At 38.5% G+C, this 27,042-nt stretch overlaps 1 protein-coding gene across 6 annotated transcripts in view; it reads right to left on the reverse strand.

The window, feature by feature from the left end:
* The window catches only part of ARHGAP17 (Rho GTPase activating protein 17), a 66,964-nt gene that overhangs the window by 31,294 nt on the left and 8,628 nt on the right, over positions 1-27,042 (reverse strand). For 5 of the 6 annotated variants that reach the window (XR_012647813.1, XM_075011252.1, XM_075011248.1 and 2 more), the window contains exon 2: positions 1,525-1,564. Coding sequence is in view for 4 of the 6 variants with exons in the window: in XM_075011252.1 (XP_074867353.1) it covers positions 1,525-1,564 (40 nt within the window). In the remaining 2 variants the exon portion in view is untranslated. Of the gene's footprint in view, positions 1-1,524; positions 1,565-23,220; positions 23,345-27,042 lie in introns of all 6 variants that reach the window. The other variant, XM_075011251.1, reaches the window with a different exon arrangement.

Genomic DNA, 27,042 nt, shown 5'->3' on the forward strand with positions numbered 1-27,042 from the left:
ATTTCAAGATTACCTGAGGTAGCTGTACATACACCTCTAATATTTTTTAAATTGAAATTAATTTTCCTGCTCTTCTAACTTCAACTGATGAAGAGATTCTCAATTTTGAAAAAAGAGCTTTTTTCAGAGATCAAACATGGAAAATTTCAGGTTCAAATCAAAAAGTCTTTTGGTAACGTAATCATATTACAAAGATCCTGTCACCTTGAAACCTAGTTATGTAAATAAGTTTGCATTGGTTTGGGATGTTATTGTACCCAAGTACCCAAGCCATACTGCATGATTTAGCAACTTAATTGTTTTTAATTAAAAAAAAATTCTCCCCTTACTTGCTGTACGAAAGGCCTATACAGGAGAAACTGATTAAGAGCTAGAAAATGAATGATAAAAGTGGAAAGAAAACATCCATTAATCTGTCAGTTGTAACGATCATTGATAGTCTTTGTAAAAATAGCATCTAAAAATTCAGACACACTACTATGTTTAAATAGAAGCTACAACTTAAAAAAAGATGAGAAACTTGTAAAAAAATTTTTCCATTATAACGAAAGTACAGTAAACTCTTCGATATCCGGCAATTCCGGGACCAGAAGGTTGCTGGATAGCCAAACATGCCAGGTATGCAGGAGGTTCCAATACACTCTGGGCAGGGAACTGCACGGCACAGGGAGTCACGCTGGGTGACTTGCCGCATGCTGCTGGGAGCCACTCTGGGAGGCTCGAGCTCAGCTGTGCAGTGTGGGGAACTGCTCTGGGCAGCGAGCCATTCTAGGACGCTCAGCACATGAACACGCTGCACAAGGAGCCACGCTGGGTGGGAGAGCGGAGGAGCTGCTGGTGGTGATCAAATGCCAGTTTACGGAGAAGTCCTGTAATTTGAATGCCTTTTAAAAGACTTTACTGTATAGCAATTGCTACCAGCAGGACAGCTAGGATAGCACCTACTGTGTAAAATGCAAGATATAAAGAGAACATGGGTTTATTCAGAATAGTCCTGAAGAGATCTAGCTAGAGACCTTCATAAGAACTGATGGTATTCTTTGGATTTCTGCAAGCACAGAGGGCATTTGTTATAGCTCCTCTGAAATCCATATAAATTAACTCCTTCAGGGGAAAGAAAAAAAAAAAAAAAAAGAAAAACAAGGGAACAGGAAGAGGCCCTTGCCCAAGAGTAATGTTCTCGGCCTGAAAGAGTCAACAAGAAAAACAATTACATTCTTGTAAAGAATTGTTTTTATGCAGTAAACTAGTACATTTAATAAAAAGTTACAATTTATTTGCTTCTAATCTAGATTTGCTTTTTTTAGCGTACTTCAACTTTCAAATCCCCTTTTGTCTCACGTGGCTTAACAGTTTCTCTTCTCCTTCAACTATATTGTAATTTCCCCAGTCACAAGAAGCAGAGCTACAGCCATCTAACTTCTGTCCTTGTAAATAATGTGATTTGTTTCGACAAGCAGCATTCTATAGTCAGAAGGCTTACTTTGTTCTTTATTATAAAGCACATGAACCAAATTACAATACCTGTAACAGGTCTTCACTAAGGACTTCAGTTTTCTCAGCTCTGAAAGGAAAAATAGAAAGAAAGAAAGAAAGAAATATAAGCCTCTAATTAGAATAATTTCCATGTAAAAAGAAATGGTAAAAAAACTTGCAGTACATTAACAGGGAAAAGAGAGGCAAGAACTGGTCTCTTACAAAAATGTTCTCCCATTTTAAAACAATACCATCTGCTACTTGCTTATGGATACTGTTAAGATAAGCACACATAGGGCTCTATGGCATGTACCATAATACAGGCAAGCTGCAAGTCACTACCGAGGAGCAATCTTTCACCGCTTGACCAACACCATATATTAGTGAGATTAGCTAGGAAATCGCCACATTCCTGAAGTTGCTAGTCTAACCCATTAATTCACTGTGTCATACCTGTCACCACTTAGGTTAGACAGCTGTAATTACAAGTTTCTATAAATCATGCTTTTGCTCTTCACATTTAGAAGCATTAACCGTAGCTCTTACTTCTGTATTTTACCTGCCTAAAATCAAGAGCAATTCTAATGCAAGGAACATGCAACAAACTGGAATCCCTCAGTACATAGTCAGAAGAGAAACAAGAGTGAAACTAGTTCCAAGGAAAAACAGGGAATTCGGTGGCACCCTAAAAACTAACAAATTTATTAGGGTATAAGCTCTCCCGAGGTACAACTCACTTCCTCAGATGCTTGAAGTGAACAAAAGGCAGGGACAGAGAGACAGGAGTGTAACACAAGTGCTAAGTAAATCAGATGAAGGTGCAACAAACACTTCTGGTAGCCAGTTATAGCCTAACCTGCTCCATGAGAGAACTCAAGTCATTGGTCGGCTAATGCTCTGAAACAAGGAGGATCTAACCCTTTGTATAAAACCCCTAACCTACCTGACTCTTCTCATCCATACTAAACCAACTAATACTTTAGCTTGAAAGATATTTTGTGGAAGAGAATTGCCACTACTGACGCATAGAAACCTATTTTGTCAATTTTAAATTGGCTCCCTTTCAATTTTGTTCTTAACCATTGTTCCTGTATTCTGAGAAAAGGTAAATGAAGTACACCCACACCTTGACTACTGCATGCAGATGGGTTGTGGAATGGCTGCCATATGAGGAGAAATTAACAAAAGTCATTTTTCAGCTTGGAAAAGAGAAGAGTAAGGGGCATAGGATAGAAGTCTATGAAAACATGACTGGTGTGGCATAAGTGAAGTTATTTATTCCTTCCCATAACATAAGAACAATGAAAACAAAAAGCAGTCAAGTAGCACTTTAAAGACTAGCAAAATAGTTTATTAGGTGAGCTTTCGTGGGACAGACCCACTTCTTGTGGGTCTGTCCCACGAAAGCTCACCTAATAAACTATTTTGCTAGTCTTTAAAGTGCTACTTGACTGCTTTTTGTCTTGATAGTGTATAGACTAGCACAGCTTCCTCTCTGTTACTATAAGAACAATGAGTGATGCTAGCTGACTGAAATGGTAGATGTTTAATTAAACTGTGGCATAAAGCCAGAAAGGGAGCAGACTGGCCCAAAGTTGACCTTTAAAGACATGTTAGGAAGACACACAAGTCATAAATGGGCTCTTACATTAGGTTAGAGTAAAACCTTGAAAAGCAAACTTGCTCTGTTAGAGCAATAAAATGGTAGTTGTTTGCTCAGGTCTTGTGATGTAAACAAACTATTCTTGTCCACACTATAATGGATTCAGGATCAGAAGGGAAAAAAATTATGATAACATGTGTAGTATTATATTGTTTATATCATTGAAGGTTGTGGCAAGCTATATGTATGATCCATTTAATGGATTAAATTACCTTGTGGCAATTGCCATGTTTGGGAGACAGAAGGTTACATCGAAAGCCTATTGTGCTCTCCCATTCCAAGAGGCTTCTGCTTGGATATGATCTTTGTCTCATATCTGCTTGGAAGCCAACGGGAAAACTTCAAGCCATAAAGGATGAGATCCCAGGAGATCCTGGTATCCCTATAATCAGTGCTCCCACTAATATTTTCCATCCATTGGTAGAATATACTTTGTTGTGTGCACCGAGGCATCTGCGGATGTGTGCCACCAATAGAAACACATGGCTGTAATCACTTAGCTAATCAGCTGAGTGGCACCTGAACCTCTTCTTGGCAACTGCTCAAGCACTCAGCTTTCAGGGAACACTGCTTATAACCAAACATTGACTTAAATCTGGACTGATGTGAAAAGATCCATCTACACCTACAGGGGGCAGGGATAGCTCAGTGGTTTGAGCATTGGCCTGCTAAACCCAGGGTTGTGAGCTTAATCCTTGAGGGGGCCAACAGATTTTAAAAAAAGGGATGGTGCTTGATCCCGCCAAGAGGGCAGGGGACTGGACTCGACCTCCTGAGGTCCCTTCCAGCTCTACGAGATGTGTATCTCCATATATAACTACCAAATAACCACCTCTATTATGTATCTGAACCTCACAAATTAAATTCATGTCTGTATGTACAGCGATCTTTAAACCAACACACTTTTCTTTTTAAAAAAAATTTAATGTAGCTAATAAGAATTGACTATAAGCATGTATTTGGAATAAGGTGTGATATATTTTTGACTTTGAAGCTAATGTGTCTGATCCTTTGGGGCTGGCTGAACTTTATTTCACTGGGGTGTCTGAGTGGAAGCCTCAGGCTGGGTACAAAGGGAAATGCACTGTTTGGACTTCTGATTCACCAATGAGGCATTAAGAAGCTGCTTGGTGCTGGCTTGGTAAATATGAATATTGGAATAATCACCAGCTTTGGCATCCTATTTCTTACTTTACTGAGCTACCCTTCACTTATCCAGTAGAAATGATGATTTAAGAGACAAACAACAGAGCACTGGGTTTAGTTCCATGATTTCATATTTGAACTTCAGAACTCTTGGATGAATATCATCTAGTCCTGGTGACTTATTACTATTTATTTTATCAGTTTTCCCCAAAACTATCTTTACTGACACCTCAATCTGAGACTGTTTGCATACGTCCCTTTAAAAAAAAAAAAAAAAAAAAAGCTTGGGTGTTCAAATCTCCCAGATGCCCTCTGCAGTGAAAACCTGTACAAGAATGCTAGCTTCTCTGCAGGCCTGGTCTTTTTCAAAGACTGCTAAATTACCCAGTGGCCCCACAAATTCTTTGACAGGCTTCCTGCTTCTCATTTTTTTTTTTTAAATTTGCTGGTAGTTTTTGCGTATTTTGCAATTTTTTGCATGCCTAATTACTCTTTTACACTTGGAGTTAATGCTCCTATTTTCCTCAGTTGGATCTAATTTCAAATTTTTATTAGCAGTCCCTTTGCCTCTATCCATCTCTTACTCTTTTGATTCTCATAGCATTTCTTTTTTTTTTTTAAATGGGGGTATACATTTGATTTGAGCCTTTATTGTGGTGTTTTTAATAGTTTTCATGAAGCTTGCTGGTATTTCAATGTTCTGACCCTTTTAATTTTCATTTAACTAGGTTCGTCATTTGTGTGTAGCTTCCCTTTAAGCAATTACACTGTTGAGTAGCAGACTTAACAAAAGCATTCAGGACTACCAAATGTCACTGAGCAACCAATGTTATGTATCAGAGGGGTAGCCAAGTTAGTCTGTATCTTCAAAAACAACAAGTCCTGTGGCACCTTACAGACTAACAGATATTTTGGAGCATAAGCTTTTGTGGACAAAGAACCGCTTTGTCAGATGCATCTTATGTAGCCTGCGCTGCATTTCTTATGGAAATACATTATTTGAAACTCAGACCTCAAGAAAGGCAAAACAATTCTGATACATCTGAGCAGAGTGCACTGCTAATGTAACAGGAATGTTTATTAAATAGCTCATTTGAGGTAAGGATTAGAAAGGGAAGATTTTGTGTTGTTCAGAAAACTTATTTCTGAAGTTTCATATCAAAGCAGAATTTCACATTGCCCTAAACACCTTTAAAAATTAACTTTTTGCTATTAGAAGTATGACAAACCAGAATAGGCACCTTGCAAATTACCCTTTGGGCCAATACTGTTTTAAGTCCTCTGTGCATCAGGAGAAAAAATTTCTCATTACACTCACTAAGTCTGTCTTGGAGTAGATCTGGCAACTATCTGAACATGCATATCTCAAAAATTAGCCAGAAGGCTGATGGCCATTAACTTCCACTGGAGTGAGTTGGAGTCACAAGTCTCCCTGGATCATCATTGTTCTCTCACTTTAAGTAGTTCTGTGCACTAAGAGAAAACACACAGAATCCCAGAAAAATTTACTTGATCAGAGAGACCCTTTGGCAAGAGCGCTCTGCCATTACAATTAGTGGGCCTTTCACATGACTTCCAACTGGACATTTATGCAGTGATCCAAATCATTTGGTTAAAAATGAGCTTCATTTGCACACCTCATCCAAGTTCCCATGTGCACACCAGACGCCTCTTAAGAGACCAAATGTAGGCAACATAAGGCTCTGAACCTACTTCCAATGAAGTCAGCTAGACCTTTGTTATTTACTAAGAGCAGGAGTGAGCCCTTAAGCCAAGAACAACTTGAAAAAAGCCAATCACAGGATTTCAGAGATATAGAGTGATGCTTCCTGCACAAGTCATAAACACTGTATCAAACAGCAGCACAAATAGAAGCTGACATTGATTAAATCGGATATAGTCAACAAGAGAAAGAATTTGTATGTAACAGACTTGCTGACTGTGGTAATTTAGACTTTTCAATATTTTGCACAGAATACTATAAAACAGGAGAGTTATTCAGTCACCCCAAAGAGGATATGCTAAACACAGCTGCTGTTCTTCACTGAAATCAAACCGTGACTTTATTATTATATATTCTTTATTGTAAGGTGAAGTCTTCCAGTTACTTCCTACTACTGTGTAGTCACAAGTAAAGAAAACAGATGGCTGAGCTGTCATTGATACGGTTGCTCTTGCATTTTATGGACTGCCTGTTCCAGTTCAGATTTTACATCTAATACCCATCATAATGGGACACGTACTTTTTTTTTGGCATCTGCTTCAGGAATTTAATTTAAAATATTCAAGATCTAACTTAATATATTCAAGTTCATTTCACAACAGCAGTGAATGATGTAAGAGGAATGGAACCACAGAATTTTATCAACTTGTTAGAGATTTTATAGAAATATAATTAGATGTATACATTTCCATAGATGAGAAGGTTTAAGAGAGGAATGTAGACTATTACGTTACTCTTTAAACAATGATGAATACCACTAAGAAGCCCCAATGTTTCTGGGCACACTAGATGAGAGAAATGCACCCTGTCATCCACCATTTTGCTGAAAACTAACCTGGTCAACTTGTTAGCAACTAGCTTAGATGTACCCCCAAAAAAGGTATGTGCTTGAAAACAGGATTGAATAAGGGGCAAATCCAGGCAGAATTCAGCCCCAGATATGCAGGATATATATACAATGAATACATATGATTTACTGTAAGTGTATGTGACAGATATATCTTATATAATTTAGAGACATTACTACCCTGCCTGAAAATAAAGTAACACAAAAAATTTTATGTTACTACTCTCCCAGACAGACACTGGAGTGCATTTTTATATCAAAAGATGCCACAGTTTAGACAGGTGTATGGACAATGACTGAATTGGATGTAATGTATTTTTATCTCAGTAATCTAATGCCACAGGGACAGATGTATAGTATACAACAAAAAACCCTGAATAACTAAAACAAACAAAGATGATGCTGTTGTTGTCTAGACAAGCATCTGTTGCTTTTTATTTTCATGCACTTCCTCTAAAACTGACGGAATACATATATCTACAATAAACAGTGCTATTGTGAGCACATGCTGAAGACAGACTACAGTTAACATTTCAACTAAGAACACTTTCAGCTAATGTAACAAATCTTCCTAACCACCTCGTTAGCCACAAACGTCTCTTTCTTTCACCGCGAAACCAGCCAGGAAGCATCCTTTGCAGCCATGAACTTACAGATAATCTAGCGCTTGTCTAGACAACAACATAAAACCTGATAGCATATTCGCTACCAAGTGAAAATAGTGTGTTGTAGATGTCATGGGTAAACCAACCACTCATTGGCTTTAATATATGTTGAACTGGCTGAGTTAGAATAGGGAGATGGCGTAGGCTTTAAATCAACATACTTTGTGGAATGTGGAAAATATTTACTGTGACTGTAACGTACCACAAAAGGCTTGTCTGAAGAACAAAACAGGCCTGCAAAGTGTTAAGGATAAGTCTCTCAATTATAAGCTGGATCCAAGCTAGACTTCTGTGAACTGGCACCACGTTTTGCTAGACTTGGGGTTGTTCACAGCACAAGAGGTAGTTGACCTCAAACCTAAGTGTTTGCCAACTGTTCATGATCCTGGTCTGATCAGCAAAGTCATTCAGCAAATTCACTCATATTTAGTTCTCTGTAACATCTGTTAATTGTCAAGATCTAGGCTTACAAGGATTGATATGATAATTAATGGATAGCAGTAGTACACAAGATCATACTTTTAAAATCATCATTTAACAACTCAAGGTAAGGCTTAAGTATTATTACGTACTGCATTTGGAAAACATTTAAAATTACACTTTTATAAAAACATTAATTATAAAAAGCCACTTCATTTGTTGCCCCTGTACGTGATGAGGTAGGTGTCATGTCTTTTGCTCCAGCACGCCTCTAAAACCATGGAAATAAATGATGCACAGTTACAATTTGCAGAGGTGCTTACGTTTTACACAGGAATCATCGTATGTTGTACAAGACTGGTCAGGGGTCTGTTGCCATATAGGCAATAGGGATGTTAATGGTTAACCAGTAGAGGCTGAAGCAGCCCACTGCGCAACATGAGCAGGGTATTGCTCCAGACCTGTGGGGCTGCTGCAGCTGGGACATGCTTCAATGTGGCCAGAGCAGCACCCATCTGCAGCGACCCGCTGTGGACAGGGGCTGCTCCAGCCAGACTGGAGCAGCCTAGGTCCTGCTCCAGCTTGTTTGGAGCAGCCAGGGTCCCCAGCACATGTGCAGGGAGGCAGCTCCAGCACAATGGGACAGGAGTGGCCTCCCCAGCTCCTCCCTGACTTTAACTGGTTAACGGACAGGTTAGTCTACTGTTTAATCACAACGAATTAAGCAGGATTTTATCTCCTTAACTGGCAACCCCTGTGTTTCTAGTGAGAAAGATTTTAGTTAAATTCTACTTGAAAAACCTTAATGGTAGTGCTGGAGGACACTGTTTCTCCTCAGCTAGGTTTTGCTGCAAGCCAAGAGAAGCGCTTTTTAAAAAACCCACTTTAACAGTACAGAAGCTTTATTCCACACTTGTATGGTTTTTGTTAAAAACACATTTACTGCAATAAAAGCAGACTTAAAATTGAACAGGTGGAGTTACTGCATGTGTGTAATTAATGTCCAACTCCATTTATAATTTGTGCCTGTGTGCAATATTTTAAAAATTCCATATTAAAATTAAGGACCTTTTAGTTATGAAATTTATTATTTCGCAAGTAAAGACTACTTTGGAAAGACAGACACTGAATAAAGAGAGTTTCTATCAGTCCTGGCACAACAGTGTCCTGATCCAGAAGTGAGTCTCCCATAAGTATGCTACATCAGAAATAAGATAAGATTACTTAAGGGTGCAAGCTAGTATTGTTACAGAAGACAAGAGGTTACCAGCAGTAGATAATATGGATTAATAAATGCATAGTCCACTGTTATTCCATTATATAGAAGTGTGGTGGATGGAGAATGGCATTCTTAGTTCTTCCTACAGCCACTGGGACAGATTAAGGAAGTCTGCCACTTAGGAAGAAGGCATGCAGACTAACTCTTAGCTCTTGCCCTGTTTAAGGTCCCGCCACTTCTTAAATGAACGTGAAGAGATTTTCAACCAAAACTTTGTGGGTCTATATCAGTATACAAGTGTTTTTCTGGCCTAAAACCCTCCATATGTTAAACCATCTATTAACTTCGTATGAGACTCCTTCCATGAAATGACAAAACACAAAGTGGACAATGAAGCGGCATTCTACTATAATAGATTAACAATCACAACTAAAAATCTTTTAAAGACCATTCCCAGATGCTTTAGAAAAATATGTACAGATTTAAAAAAAAAATATATCTGGGTTTAGCCAAGCTGTTCAGCATAGTAAAACAAACTCCGCAACTTCTAACACAAGCTTCTCTTGAAGTACCCGCTTATACACACGTGGTCTTTAAATCATAGTTTGAGAAACTAGATTAAATTTCTAAACTACATGCTTTATGGTAGTTCTACCGTTTAAGAATTTGACTGAATGTAGAAAAAACAAAACACTGGCAAGGTAAAATGAAGTCTCTTGCCAAACAATGAGTAACTGAACAAGCATGCCCTTTCTCCAGCTCCTCCTATGTACCAGAAAGCCCAAACGTTCCAGGTTTATGACTGGATCTGTTGTGTGAACTTCTGGTACACAGAACCTACGAGCATGTGTCTTGGATGTTGAAGATCTGTATAAAGTAAAGATATTCCCTGACACATTCTGTAACAAAGATAATGCTGACATAACAATAAAAATGATTTAGAAATGATTAATAGACTTAGAGAAAGTGGAAACCCTCCATTCACCAAGGTCCTTCTGGAAGGTAACACTGCTGTCCACAACAGAAATGCAATGTAATTGCTCGTCTATTCACATGGTTTAGACATAAAACAGCTGATCAATTGACAACATTCCACTGAAAGAGTATATTTGGACCTATGGGAAAAGGAGGATTCTGGAAACTGAAGGCAAAGTTGCAGGATAAAGCATAAAAGGCACAAATGATCAATAGTTGTTCTGCAGGAGTGCGAGAGTTCCTGTTTACTGAATAACCACTAAGGCGGTGTCTACAATACAAAAATAACTTCGAAGTAAGCAACTTCAAAGTAGAGTGTCTACACGTACCATACTTCAAAGTTAAACTTCGAAGTAGGGCACTACTCCATTCCTGGGAATGGAGTAACGACTTCAAAGTTGGGTTCCCTACTTCGAAGTAAGAGAAAATGTGTGTAGACTCTTCACTGGCTACTTTGATATAGTGCCTAACTTTAAAGTTAGTTCCTAGTGTAGACACACCCTAAAGGTTCCGAAATAACCCATATTCCCAATTGTGTGCGTTTTCAAATATAATGAAAGATCACAATACCTTTTAAAAGTCTGTTTTAAGAAAGCTAAGAAAACCTGAACAATTATTCATCAAGTATTTTTGAACAGCCACAAGAAATATAGAAATATCCCATATAAATGCACAATTCCTGTAAATATAACGATGGCACAGAAAATATCTTGAAAACCATAAGGATTAACTATAGTTGCTCTAATGTTAAATCTGGGAAATCTCCCCAATTTGTTCAAAAACAGCCAAAGGTACTATGGTGAAATTATCATCGCCTGGATGACACAATTTTAATATCTCAGGTTATATAGTATGATGTGTAGTCTCTACTGTCATGTTAATGTTTCAGTATCAGAGGTATACCCAGGTTAGTCTCTGTCTGCAAAAATATGAGGAGTCCTATCAAAACAAAAAGCAGTCAAGTAGCACTTTAAAGACTAGCAAAATAGTTTATTGGGTGAGCTTTCGTGGGACAGACCCACTTCTTCAGACCATAGCCAGACCAGAACAGACTCAATATTTAAGGCATAGAGAACCAAAAACAGTAAGCAAGGAGGACAAATCAGAAAAAGATAATCAAGGTGAGCAAATCAGAGAGTGGAGGTGGGGGGGGGAGGTCAAGAATTAGATTAAGCCAAGCATGCAGACGAGCTCCTACAGTGACTCAGAAAGTTCCTGTCCCAGTTTAAACCATGTGTTAATGTGCCGAATTTGAATATAAAAGCCAATGAGGAGTCCTGTGGCACTTTACAGAATAACAGGATTTATTTGGGCATAAACTTTCATGGGTAAAAATTACTTTGTCAGATGCTTCTATGAAGTGGTTTTTACTCATGAAAGCTTATGCTCATACAAATCTATTATTCTGTAAGGTGTCACAGGACTCTTCAGTGTTTAAATAGTTCTTTCTAAAGACAATAATTAAATTGGATATATGTTTAAGGTGGCCTATATAATTCCAGATTATGAAGACACACAAGGAAATTATATATTCTGGTCCACAGTTAGGATAATTACCCAATCTATGCTAAGTTCACTAACCTATAAGAATGCAAGAATTTCTTAATTGTTATTTTTAAAAAAGCTTTTAAAATTAGTCAGCTCACCCTGGTATGGGGTTTTTTGGCAATTCTCTCTCTCTCTCTCTCTGACACACACACACACACACACACACACACACCCCTCTCTTTCTTCCTTTCTGGAGGGGCGCTTCAGCTTTGGAATACAATATGCAGAAATCCTACATCGGAGCTAAGCTGCTCCTCTTCTTTGGTTAGGCAGTGGGGAAAATGGCAGTTCATAGGTACACTTTCACTTTAAACCCTCCTTTTTCATCTAATTTCAGTGAGCAGTTCTGTCTCATGTACCATGCCTGGTGTCACTCATACTTTCTAAACAGAAGATCAGAAGGAAGAACGCAAGATCTAGGAATGTTCATCTTTCATGTAGAAAAGCTAATTAATCAAATCTGGAGAACGGAAGGAGAGATGAAGGGTATACTGGTTGAACCTCTCTAGTCCAGCACTCTCAGGACCTGACCAGTGCCAAATGAGAGAATTTGCCAGACCACGAGAAGTCAATATTTTCTAGCACATCGTGAATACTTTCACTACTTACTGGGCTCTTAAAAAGACATTTGGGGTAAATTACAGCTAAATAACAGCACAGAAACTAAGAGCCAGGAGTGGTGGCTGGAAATAAACTTTACAGGACCCCAGGAAACTTGGCCACACCCATGATAAGTGGACATATAGCAAACTAAACTCATGCTGGATTACAGATGTTGCTGGATGAGAGTTCCACATAAGAGGTTCAACCTGTATTCACGTACTTTAGATAACCATGAGAACAAACCTCAGAGCTGGGGGTTAAGTGACTCAGGCTCGTACTTCAGGACTAAAAATAGCAATGTGGAAGTTCTTGCTCTGACTGGAACATAGCTTTAATACTCTGGGAAATGGGTGTGTCTTACAGCCCTGGCATGAATGTTTACAGTGCTATTTTTAGCTATGTAGTGTGTCCCCAGCCGAGTTGACCTAGGCTGTGACGCTTGCTGTCGCAGGTTTTCTTTTCCTTTGGGTTAGGGAGGCACAGTGTAGACATACCCTTATAAGCCTCAGTTTGGCAATGTTCTGGAAGAGGCCACTGGCATCAGAGAAAGTCACAAGTCCCATCCCACCAGCAGCAGTAAGGATTTTGTGGTCATGGATGGGCCAAAAAGTAGGGCAAGAATTATGAAATTATAAAGAGCTTAACACCCTTTAAAAGCTAGTAGGAAAGCAACAGGAGCAATTCTAAAGCAAAAAAAAAAAAAAAATTTTTTTTAACCCAGCTGGGACATTCACTAGAGAGCAAGCCACACAATTCCAATGTCAAACTGGTAAAAAATTATTACTCATACTGTATATGAAACCTTACATATTGATGTCAGAGGCCTATGGGAGTTGTTCATTTTATGAAGAACTGACAAGTCTAGACTCTTAAAATGGCAAGATTATAGCACTGGCACGGTTATCTGCCCAAAGCATGACACAAGACTATAAAGTCATTATTAATTTTTTCCTGCCATTTGAATTTCCTTAACTATATGAAACCTATTGGTTTCCTACCCAAGAGAGGCCAGATGGATAGCTTTTGGCAAGCTAACAGTTTAGAGCACCTTCACATAGCTCTATGTTACTAGTACATCCTGCTCACTTTCTATAACACAATAGGTAGGATTTGCCGCCAGGAAAAATGGAAAACACCAGCTCTGTTCCAAAACAAAGACAATGCATTCAAAGTAAGACATCATTTTCCCTCAAGAGTCTTGTTTTTCTAAAGATAAATTAGATTTTTGTGGAGAATTTTTAGTTGAGAGAGTAAAGACATCACACATTTTTAGATTTCTTTTTCCTCCCTTTCTACACTGCACTAAGTTCCAAAGCACATTGGTGACTAGACTTTAGTTTTTTCATGTCATTGAAATGATGTATGGCCGTCAAAGTTGTAGGTCTTAATTTAAAAGTCTTAACATGTCTGATAAGAGGAACAACACACAAAGGGGAAAGAAAGTTGTGGATAACCATCTTAAGTTTCAGATTTCTGGCTCATCTTAGTGGAAATAAAACTAAATAATGTGAAAACAAAGAGCAGTCAAGTAGCACTTTAAAGACTAGCAAAATAGTTTATTAGGTGAGCTTTCATGGGACAGACCCACTTCTTCAGACCATAGCCAGACCAGAACAGACTCAATATCTGGTCTGGATATGGTCTGAAGAAGTGGGTCTGTCCCACGAAAGCTCACCTAATAAACTATTTTGCTAGTCTTTAAAGTACTACTTGACTGCTTTTTGTTTTGATAGTGTATAGACTAGCACGGCTTACTCTCTGTTACTAAATAATGTGATATCTTCTAAAAGTAGTGTCACAACTCAGGAAGAGCTGGCTACTTTAGACACTGCTAACTGTGCAGTTAATATCATTGCTATTTCTATAACTATCTGTAGACAGTAGAAACATTTTATGCAAACTTTTAATATAATTTACCATAAAGAAAACAGTTAAACTTTCATTAGCCTTCTTTAACCAGTGGAGATAATCAGAGGATGCACATAAACTCCAAGATTATCAGGGGCATGACAAATACAATTTGATTTTTCCCCTCTTCCTTTTCATCCATTCAGCTCTCAATTGCTTTAAAAAAAAAATTGGTAAATTATCCCAGATACCATCAACAAAACTTTCATGACTAAAGTGACAACCCACACTTCCCTCACTTCTGTATCTCCTGTTAGTGTGATCTGGAAGAATACAGTGTTAGTATTCACCAGTTCAGTACTTATCTGCTTCTACTGATAAACAATTCAGAGCTTTCGAACTTGTTGTTTGCCTGTGGATCTAATAATAAAAACATATGCTGCCCTAGAAGCAAACAAACTTAGCTTTTCCTTAAGGGCCCAGTCCTGGCTCCCTTACATTATCTGAATCTGCCTATTGACTTTAATGTGAGTGAGTACATAAGTGCTATAAAGCTGTTGGATAGGGAGAGGAGGAAGAGGCATATTAATCTTTTTGTAGTGCATTTGCTGCTTTTAGTTTATCCTTTTACGTCATATGGCTTTTAATTTTAGAAAGTATAAAATTTCTTTAGGGGTGGTATAAAAATATCTTCTACAATTTGCCCCTGCCTTTGGAATTACATAGCAACAGTCATTCTATGGAGCCATTTTAATGAAGAAATTATTTTGTCCTTTTGGCAACTTTCAACTTTCTGGATTCAGTAAGATCTGCTGCCAGAGACTTTGACTTCACTGGCACAGCATTTTGAACACAGGCCAAAGAACAGAATACTGTTTCTCTCACCATAGAAATGAAATTCACCTTCTAACTCAACTATTCTGCTCTCTGCAGCGTCGTATCTGCTTTGGTGTCAAAAGTAGTATGCACTATTTTACTCTTGTTCCAGAGGAGTCCATGCAGCTCAGAGACTCAGCTGAGTCCACGCAATTCTCTTCAGACTGAAGAATTACAGAGTGATGCAAGAGTCAAAGATATCAGCTTCACTTTCAGGACACCTCATTGAGTTGGCAGGGCTAACAAAGAAAGCTTTTCTCCTCATTGAGCAGATTTGATCTGGAAGTGACTGACAGATAAATGTGGAACTTCAATGCCCTCCTTCCCACCTACAGATAATTTCCACAGTAGAAACACAGTAACATTTAAAAATCTGGAAGAGTAAGCACACAGGGATCAGCAATAGTTAAGATAAGTAAGAAATAGTTTTTATGGCAAATGTTGCGTCTCATATAATCCTCCCAACTTCTCATTTTGTGTCATTCAGACTTCTTATGAAGCACATGCAGTGAGAAATTGCTGAGAATGCTCCCTCCACTTTAGCTTATTTTATTTGTAACAGCACCTTCACCTGCTTTTCTGCCCAACAGGGAATGAGCAAGTATGCTTAGTACAGAAGGGGCAAAAGGAGACCAGCACATTATTCAATAAGTTTATTTTGGAATAACACCTGTCGCTTTACACAGAATTGATTACAATTGTCTTTCACTGGGAGAGAGGACGTGGGCCATGGATGACTTCTGGAGCGGCAAAGGAGAAGATCTCTCAACACCACTTTACAAAAATTTCTCGTGTTATACTTCCTATCCTTCATACTGAAAACCAGATTAGAATGTTCTGCATTCTAGATTCTATACAAGACATTATGAACAAGACACTAGCATTTAATCCTTATCTGAGAGGATGTGTCTGTATTCAGACAGCTAAAATAAGTGTACCACGTACATTTGACACTCTTAGCACAAAACTGCTGTTATCTGAAATCTTATTTTGAGACTTGGTAGAATGGAGTATTTTTTCATCGAAAACCTAGACATGAATCTATGCTTCTATTTAACCAAAATAACAGAGTTTAGAACCTACTTGACATAAAGAATAACACAGCATAAAAATCCTAGACCAAGTCATTTAGTGTGATAATTTCTTTTGGGTTTATTTTAATGCTTCTTACCCATTACTGAAAAAAATGACAGTAAGTTGCCAGGATGTTTTTCCCAACCATATTCCGTTTCACTTGGCATCCTGACTTCCCTATATGCAACGTGTTTCATGTCTGTGGAAAATTAAATTCTGAAGACATTGGCTTGCCTCTTTCCAAAAAAAAGATTTCCCTGAGAATTGCTCAATATTTAAGAAGCTGTAGTATATGCTCTGACAAGGCTCAGGGACATGGAAACATCAGCTTCTTTCAAAGTATATGCTGCTTCAAAGGGATACAAGGGACGCAATTCTAGCATGGGATTTTCCATAAGCATGTACACTCATCCCTTGCTATACAAGCACAATTGGTTCCCAAATTTCTGCTCGTAGGTGAAAACTCCGAAGAGCGACACTAAACTCGCATTAAAATGCATGTAAAAGTCTCCAATTCGTTCCAAGGGCTTGTAACTTGACATAAACCAGCTGAGTTTGGGTACTTTTCTGATGTATTTGAATAGTTCTGCACCAGAAATAGGATGTAGTGTATGCATGCAGAGCAGGGATTTCCAAACATGGGTCCCATTAGCTTTGTTAAAGGTCACCAGCCAGGCAGTTTCCAGCTGCATGTGGCTGTTAAAGAAGTCATTTGCAGTTTCTTAATACTACTGCCTCAGGCAGATATCTGTCAATAGCGATAGCTGCCATCTCCAGCAGTTATCACTAGGGATAGCAATTACCTTATGCCTAGGTGTTGAAACCTTAAAACTTGAGTTAATTGCTGTGAGCAAGAGGGCTGAGAGAGCCACCCAGCCTAGCAGCTCCTGTGAAGAGGCTGTGGGTGGAGGAGGAGTGTCTAAGGCTGGGGCTGTTGAGGGATGTGGGAGGGAGGGTGTCTAAGACTGGGGGAAGTTTGAGGCTGCAGGGAAAGTCTAATGCTGGGGCTAGTTTGAGGCTGCTGGGGGGTATAAGCCTGGGGGCAGTTTGGGGCTGCTGGGTAGGTTTAAGGCTGGAAGGAGTTTGGGACCTTGTGGGGGGCAGCTAAAACCTGGCTGAGGGTGAGGTGGGCAGGAGGTCTAATACAGTAAACCCTGCAGTTGCTCAGGTGTTGTTCCTGCAAACCCTGCATAACTTATAGATAATTGGAGATACACACCTCCTATGACTGGAAGGAACCTTGGGAGGTCATCTAGTCCAGTCCCCTGCCCTCTTAGCAGGACTACACACCATTCCTGACATCTATTTGCCCCAATCCCTAAATGGCCTCCACAAGGACTGAACTCACAACCCTGGGTTTAGCAGGCCAATGCTCAAATCACTGAGCTAGCCTTCCCCCTTGAATTTTCCTACAAGGGGAAGGGAGCCCGGAACCACCAGGGTTGGTCAGTTTCCTGGCTCCCAGAGTGGCAGGAGCTTGGAACCAGGGGCAGGCTGGTTCCAGTCTCCCCATGGCTTGGGGCCAGGAAAATGATCAGCTCATGGTTGGTCAGTTTCACGTTCCCACCATTGCAGGGGAGGGAACCAGGCTAAGACCCTTCTCCCCCTCTTCCTCCAGCCGAAAGGCTGTCAGACAGCTGCATGTTTGAGGGATGGGAGGGAGAAGACGCCAGCTGCAGGTCTCCCCACCCGCAGCCAGGGACCCCATGGCTGGAGCTGAGCCAGCTGCAAGGCTGCAGGTTTCCCCACCTCCTGGCCAGGGACCCCGCTCATATAAGTGGGGGCAGCTCACTCATATAGTGAATAAAGGTAGGCATATATGTTCCTCATTTTAGCGAGTACTCATAAGTAAAGTACTCGTTAAACGAGGGATGAGTGTATACCCTTGTCTATGCACACATTTTGGTGAGAACACACACTTTTCAGGAATAAAATGAAATACTGTTTTCCTTCATACTTGAGTGGAAAAAGCTATGGTGGTATCTTCATTAAGGTTATATTTAAATTCAATTTCACATAGATTTTTGGCTAAATTCTAATATTCCATTCTGGCAGGCTGAATTGTCAAGTCAGACAGGAAGCAGTACCACTGCTTCCACAGAGCACGTAGGGAACAGCCACCTCAGCTGCAGCTTCTTTCCTTCTTTGGTCCATTTCTGAGGATAGGCCAACAAGTGTTATTAAGAATCTAACCTTTCTGGTCAAATTATATTCTCCATCATATGCTGTAACAAAGGAGAGACTTCTGGGGCCAGATTACATTAGATTGCAAACTCCCCAGGTAAGGAACCACATCTTCCTTTAACGTGAACTCAATGAAGCCCTGATTCTGAGGTAGCACTACCGCAAGATAAATGACTAACAGCTTGTACACAATAGAAGCTCGCGTTTCCAGAGAGCATTTCTCTTCTACTTTTTCTTTTAAAGTTTACAGTTACAACAAGAGAGGTACTACTTCCCAAATATTTCTGGCAATGATTAGAGATTGGGGAGTTGTGAAATCCCAGCACAACCACATTTTCAGTATCTTCATAGTCAGGACAATAGTAAGTTAACGTCCACATATATTGGTTCTTTGTCCATACCCAAACAACATAAGCCATACCATTAAAACCAAACCACCCATGATTACATGTACTTAGACCAACATGTATTTAGCAACCAAAACAGGGTTGTGGTATAGAAAAGCAGAGCAGGCAAGGAGTTTCTGAATATAATTTTATATTTGGAGGGTGAGAATTAAGGTGCCAATCATGTGCTCAATATCTACCACAGCAGCCGTTCTACTCCAAGGAAGACAAACCATTAGCGGGCAGACGCCAAGAAGTGTGGCTACTCCACAGGCCCTAGAAAGCCAGCATCATCATGAATGACCTGCACAGTTTTAAACAAATTAGTTTCCTACAGTGAATGCATTTTAGACAATATATTGCACAAATTATAAATTACTCCTATCTCCACCTCTCTATTTGGAGCTTTGCACTCATCCCCAGATGAAAGCCTTCAGTCAAACTTTAGAAGATAGTAACAATAAATACTTTAATTCTGTGATAGATACTGTATGAACTCAAACAGCTGTGCCTTGAGTAAGAATCAGTTTAGATGACTGAGGATGATGTTCATAGCATCCAGACAAAGGAGTCTGTTCTGGTAAAGCAGCATTTCTGCTTTCAAAAGGGGTTTAATATCCAGTCCTTCTGGAAATGTAATTATCTGATGGGTGCTATTTTTTAAAAATGCAAGATGTTTCACAGACAAAGAACTACAGCATTAGAAGTTTATATCAGCAAGCTTTTGTTTCTTCACAGTCACAACCAAGTAGTTAAGAACTTCCAGTCTCATCTTTTCTCTCTTGGTCCATTGAGCTCTTACAAGTGAACTCTTCCCAAAGCTATGGCCAGTGTTCTAATTTTAAATTAAATCTGTTGATTTAGTTTAATTTTAAACCATTACATACTGTGCCACTCAACAGGATGAAGCTCTTCTAATCAAAGGCATCCCAGCAAGTTCCACAAATAATCATCCTGAAAGGAAAGTGGATTGTTTCCTAACAGGCAGAGGGAAATCCAAGGCAGATTGTTCATATTAGTTGATCCTGGAATGCCTTAGTAAATTCAATAGATCCAAGCCCTCCCCCAAGTGAGTCAAAAGACAACTACTCAGGAGAAATCTCTGGGGCCACAACAGCAATTTAGGCCAAATTCTACTTCAGGGTCTTTATAAAGGTATAAGTTATTGCAAACAAGGTCCTATAACTTCATAATCCTCTTTGCAAAATACATATCGATAGACACTAAAATACTAAACTGTGGACATTCAGTTTTAATTTAAAATGATCTTTAAGTCATCACTTTGTGTGTTCAGCTATCAACAGAGCAGGGTTAAGTGTCAAGACAGTGGCTGAGTTTACACACCAAATGTACTGCGAATTCTGTACAAAGAAGTGAGCATATAAAGATTGAAAACAAACACTGAGCTTCATTGCTTTAGTGATGGTTTAAAAAGCAAACATTTTATGCATCACATAAATGCAGGTTTGTGGTTTAAATGCACAATAGGTTTCTTGTTAGAGGAAATAACCACACAGACATTTCAAACAGAAATTATTTTTCTTGCCTCAAGTCTGAATCTGATTTCAATTTTACCTGTGTATATATATTTAAAAAAAAGCCCAGAAGCAATTAGTTACTCCAAGCTTCTGCTGCATTTTCTGTTTATTATAACAACTTAGAAACTTGTCCATTGTCAAGTTGCATACTTATTGCTGTGCATTATTATTCAATAACCTGCTGGAATGCTTCAGGTAGTGAGGCTCCAGTGACCAACTTTCCTATATGTTTATTGGAAGAGACAGAAAAGAAAGTTAGAAGTTTATTGTAAATGAGTGTGTAAGAACCCCAAAGCAAGTATTTCCACTGTTCGCTGTTAGGAATGCAAAAAGAAAGTTCTATTCACTGAATATACTAAGTGCTGTGACAGGGAATAAAAACGTCAAACATTTAACTCTGGTCAGGATGGAGTCCAGCACTTTTTTTTTTTTGGTAAGCAGTGCAACTGACCACAACTGTGACATTAAGTCAGTAATTAAATGTTCTCAGATAACAGAATGAGCCAGAAATTCCCTAAAAGTTAGGCTGGCAGCTTTTAGTTCTGGGTAAAGGCCTATTCCCTTGCTAAATCACCTGGTGATCTGGGAGTTATCAGCCATATGTTAGCACAAAGAAAAAAAAAAAAGACGCCTCCTCTGATTTCTAAGTTTCTTTTTTCCCTCCCCTGTTGCCAAGAAGTAGGTGGGTAGTGTGCACTTCAGCATAGTTTAAAGCACCATAATCAGTGTAGATGGAATTACCATACAGCCATACAGTAGAAGAACATCTCAAATCTTGTTATATAATGAGATGTTGAAAACAGTAAGATGTTTAGCATATACAGCCATTAAAAGTTACATTTAAAATGCCACCATGCCATTGCTTAGTCTTAGATGCAGGCACACGATATTAATAGCATATGCTTGTGATAAAAAGGACAACCACATAAGTAGAATTTATGAGGCACGTTGAGTTAATTAAAAAGCATTAAAGACTTTTCCTTTCTTTCTTTCTTTCCTTCTCGCTCTCTCATTTGGTACACTAGGGAGATTGAAGTCTTACATTTCAGTCACATGATCTTCCTGGAATTGAGAAACAAATATTTGAAGCAGAAAATGCACAGCTGGCCACAAAGCTAGATGGGTTATATAGTTTTAAAATGTCCCTTCTCCACAACACATGAAGTTTATAGAGTCAAACATTCAAGGTGATGTTGCAGTTTTTGTTACTATAAAGAAGCAACACAGCAACACGACAGCAAATAAGCCCATTTATAATCTTAACTAGTGAACATTCTGAAATGGCACTGCAGTAGTATGTAATATCTGAATCTAAATATTCAGTGTTCTAGGATGACATCAAAGAAGGTAGTTTGTACAGAAAAGCAGAACTGTGGATAACTAAAACCAAGCAAAGCAAATTAAACAAGGGCAAAGGGACAAAAGAAGACAGGAGTGAGAAAATGAGCAAAAACCAGAAGTGATGCAGGAACTGTCATCAAGGTTCAGGTTTTACAGAATCGTGTGTAACAGATTGATACTGAAAGCCATACTTAAAAAATGTGGGACACTGTCCAGGGAACGAGTGACCCAGAAAAGATTTGGGGATAATAGCAGATAATCAGCTGAACATGAGCTCCTCATCAGATGCTATGGCCACAAGAGCCAATGTAATCCTGCAATGCATAAATAGGAGACTTGAGTACGCAGAGAGGTTATTTTACCTTTACATTTGGTACTAGTGCAATTGCTGCTGGAACACTCTGCCCAGTTTTGGTGTTCAAAATTGAAAAAGAATGTTGATAAATCAGAGGAGGTTCAGAGAAGAGCCGTGAGAATGGACAGAAAACATACCTTACAGAGATAGACTCAAGGAACTCAATTTGCTTAGCTTAGCAAACAGAAGGTGGGAGGGGCAGAGAGAGGGCTCAATTACAGCCTGTAAATGTTTACATGTAGAACAAATTCTTAATAATGGGCTCTTCCATCTAGTAGAAGCAACAAAAAGTGTTCAACGGCTGGACCACTTGAAACTAGACGTATTCAACCTGGAAATAGGGTGTGTATTTTCAACCATTAGAATAGTTTATCAAGAGCTATGGTGGATTCTCCATCACTGATCATTTTGAAATCAAGTTGTTTTTCTAAAAGCTGTGCTCTTGGTATTATTTTAGTGATGTTCTCTAGCCTGCATTATACAGGAGGCAAAACTAAAAGAGTCCCTTCTGGTGTTAAAATCACTGATGCTCATTAAAGACCTAAGGAACTGAGTGTTTAGTTAAAAGCTCTGTCTTTTTACATACAGATCTCACACTCAGATTTCCCAAGAGATATGCCAGGGTAACGATTAAAAATTGGGAATGGAATTTTTCCTAATAACTCTTAGCCTGATCCCCACCTGAGTTGTAGTCTCTTCTCCAATAACTAACCTTCATTTATGACTGCTCATTTGAGAGCTGTGTTTTACGTCATTGGATGCTCAAGTCTGTTTTTATGTTGCTGAGCTACAGTGTATACAGAAGCCATGTTAATGTGTATAACATGCAGAGTTATGCTATTACCATTCTGGCATGTGTCATGCACAGTGTGATGTTTTTGCTGTTCAAGCATGAATTTGGAAATTAACTCTTGCTACAAAGCATCTGAGAATGAATTATGCTACTCTGAGTAAAATTCTAATTCAGGGTTGCTGGCATCATACGAAAGCTTTTTTGTGTTAACATTTTATCATATTTAGAAATTGGCAATCACAATGCCAAGCATTAGATTTAAAATCTAACAGTTCTGTTCTACAGTGTTCTTTTTACACAAGTAAATTGCATTAGACCACTGTTTCTGTATGCCAGGTCATCTTACGGCTAAATTTAGATCAGTTTGTTAGAAATGTGATCCCAGTGACTCTCTATTCAAAACAAAAATTGAAAAAGCTTCTTTAATCATCTCAGTTATACATACTACTGCATTTTCTTCATCTGAAGCAACATGATTACTTTAGAACAATTTAAGTAGGGGAGAAATATTTTAGTAACATGGGATTATTCCATACTCACAGGATCTGCTGAGGTAATTATTTATCAAACTGCAAAATATTTGCTTGGACTATAATCCAAGCAGAGGTGTGAAGCTATACTCCTTCAACAAAGTGGTTTCAGACTTCAAATGCAGCAACAGTTACTGTAGACAGAAAGATGTAAGCGTAATGAGGTGAGTTGGACCAATACTTTGCCACAACTTCTCATACTCTCTTCAAAATCCTGAATGAAGGAGCACTGGACATATTTACCAGAGTCTAAAAAGAACTTGACAGGATCTACAGCATCTTCATCATAAAGGGTTACAGCCCTGCACCAAGCTCAAGTTGGAAGCAGAGTCTATTTCTGTTACTCTCCTTCAGCCCTTCCCACAATTTAAAAAATTCAGAGTACAAAGACTGAGAACAAAAGCATGCTGAACTCCATTGAAATATGAAGTTCACCATACTAGTGAAGATAATTGCTCCCAATTTAAATGATATTCATGACTCGAAAAATTTAACAAAAGGTCATTGAGTACTAACCCCAAGTCAGTCTGAACGCCTGGTTACACTACAGAGTTAACTCAACATAAAGCAGCTTACATCAACCTAATTATGCCAGTATTCAAACTATAGCTTTGCTCCTGCTGATGTAAGTGTCCTACTATGCCTGAGCAAGAATCTGGTCCAATTTTAACACTGTTTACTGGCTGTTGGCTTCCTTACCATTCAGGCCCAGAAGAAAAACCATCCTGTAAGAAATGCCTTTTGGTATACAACTGTGTCTACCGTAAAACCCAAATACTACTGTGAAGGATGACTTATAAAAAGGAGATGTAAGCATCTGGATGCACACATTCAGATTGTTAGTATTCCTTCCTGTTTATACACTGCTTTGATTTCTAAAGTTAAACGTATCCGTTGCATCATAACAGTGATATGTATATGCAGCAAATGACTGAAAACTCTCTATTACAAACCTGTTTACTTCCAAAAAAGGTGGGGAGGGGCAATAAACTCTTAACTCCTATAATCTAGAAAACTGCATGACTACCTCAAATACAATTTTTGATCAAAAAGAAATGTATCATGATGCCATTAGACTCAGATACAAGTTTTTATTTTCAGAGCAGTTAATAAAATTGCAGTCATGCCTTTATCTTGTTGGTTAACGCCTAAGGCATTTTTCCATCTTCAAAATGCTTTGTCTAGTAAGTCAAACAAATTTCTATAGTAAATTATACACTTTCAAGTGGAAAGTGTAAACTTAACCTTTTATATGAAACAAAAATAGCCACAAAGCAGCAAAATTGTTGAGTGAATGGGTTCGGATTTGCATATCACCAATCCATCTGGGTAACTGATTTGCGGAACTCAATTAATAGGAAGAATAAATTTTTAAATGAACTGCAGCACTTTTCAGAGCCATGAGTAATAAATTTCAAATTCCTATCCAAGTGATTATACTTTACCATATAGTGGGTCAATTTTACAAAAAAATAAACCATTAGCTGTGCAAAATTTACATGTCCTTCTCTTGCTCAAAAAGTCATACGCAGCCTGCTCCCAAACCATGTATAAAACTACAGTATTTCCCTTGATCAAATCATGGAAACAATGACTACTCTTCATATGATACATATTTAAAGTGTCAGTGGTCTGGTACCATCTAAATCCAATCTTTTTCTTTTTTTTCTTTTAAGGACATATCAGAATTATGTTAAGATGGTATGCAAACCACATGTACTGTTTCTAGTTTAAGCAGCATATGCTACCAATACTAACATAGGAAGGAGCCAGTGAAGTTTTACCAATGAACTACCCCTTCTCTGCTTTTTGGACACTCAGCAGTCAACGTTTTATTTAACATTTCTGTTTTAGAAAAAAATGTCAGTGGTCCACTCATAAGCATTAGATAAATCTGAACATCATATTTACACAAAAGTCTGAGCCAAGTGATTTTTGGTGGATGAAATAGGTTGCAAGCTATGAGCAACATTTTCTGTCTTGTAAAGGTCAGTTACTTCTTCCAAAATGGAATTAGTGCATTACTTTACTTTTGTGGTTCTAATGGCCCGTGGATACACTGTGATGCACAGTCAATCCAAACTGTGGCCATTTTGCGATGCAATTAATTTCATTAGAAAACAATTCATGCAAAGGAAAAAAGCCTCCACCTCACTTCAGTGAAGAGTTACCTCACCCAGCCAGGTAATTTAAGAAAAGCTACATTTCCTGTGAGACAGTAAAAGTATCACATGCTTTCTTACAGAAAGGACTATTTCATGGATTTGAGATTTAATACTTAAAAACAAATAATTTAATGACTATTTACCCAAGTTATTATTGAAAATAATTCACCCTATAAAACAGTCACAGTGACATTGGAAAATCTCTCTGGCCTTATTTGCATATACACTAAGAAGTTTAAACATACCAATATTAGTAAATGTCAAATGTGACTTTGCTTCCAAAAATTTTGGAAACTATAGCAACGAACCAACCAGCTAGCAAGCACCCCTTAGTACAATGAGCCAGATGCAGAGGGGAATTATTTATTGAAACCATTAAAGCCAATGTTGCAAGTTTTGGACAGCTTCATAACACTACAGTACAGTAGATCAACTGTGGCCCACTGCATCAATTTGTATTAAACTAGAATAACTCCTATATACCACAGACTTCAACACACCATTATATTATATACCAACCAGTATAGTTTCATAACACTTGAGACTGTGGCCGCAATCCCCAAATGGGATATCCAGATTCTACAGTTATACGAATGACAGCAAATCAGTGATTTTAACCAATTGTAAAACCTTGTTTCCAGAAGTTACATAGAACTTTAATGTACCTTACAAACAAAGATTTGATTATAAGTCAGTGTGCATAGGCAAGAACATGTGCAGGTTGAACCTCTCTCATCCGACACCCTTGGGACCTGACTGGTGCTGGATGAGAAAATTTGCCAAATGACAGGAGGTTAATATTTTCTAGCATATTACCAACACTTCCACTGTATACTGGGCTCTTAGAAGGCATTTAAGGGGCTCTTACTGGGTTCATACGGGCTCTTAGCACAGAATATGGAGAGCCATGACTGGTGGCTGTAAACAAACTTTATGGGACCACGGGAAACTCATCTGTGCCCATGCTAAGTGATTGCTTGGCTAATTAAAATCATGCTGGATTATGGAGTTTGCCAGACAAGAGAGTTCCAGATTAGAGAGGTTCAACCTGTACTATAGACAATTTATTAAATGATCAAACTGCCTGTTACCAAAAAAATTCCCTTGTTTTGAGAATAGTTCCTATGTTCAATTCATTCCTGATGAAATGCTTTATTATGTAAAATCAGCTTGTTAACTTTTGACCTCTCTGAATAGCTATTTTACCAGATTAAAATTATTCCATCAAAGATTGTGAGAGCATGAACTGGTATTAAAATTTTCTAGTTCTGAAGCCACAGAGTTCTTCAGTACACCTGGCACTGTCTACACAGGAACTGAGGCTGAATAACTGCTGACAGTTCGGGAGTAGATTTCTCACACCACTGATCAGCAGTGAAAACCAGCTCTTGTAAACAGGACTGAAGTTACCCCTGAACCTTGAAAACCTAGAGGTGGCTAGAGAATGACTCTATTGGCTGAAATGTTTGGCCAGCCAGGCACTTCAATATGTAGTCCTTACAACTTTAACAAATGAATGCTTATACTTTATGTGCCAAAATTTAGCCTTTTCACCATCTTTAGAAAGCATTAATACAAGCTTTACACCTGTTTCTCAAATTGCAGTTGTATGCATTTATTATTAATAAATATGAACAGAAACCCCAAAAGCACTCAGAGTGCCTAAC

The sequence above is a fragment of the Carettochelys insculpta genome, chromosome 16 (assembly GCF_033958435.1).
Source record: "Carettochelys insculpta isolate YL-2023 chromosome 16, ASM3395843v1, whole genome shotgun sequence".
NCBI lineage: Eukaryota > Metazoa > Chordata > Testudines > Carettochelyidae > Carettochelys > Carettochelys insculpta.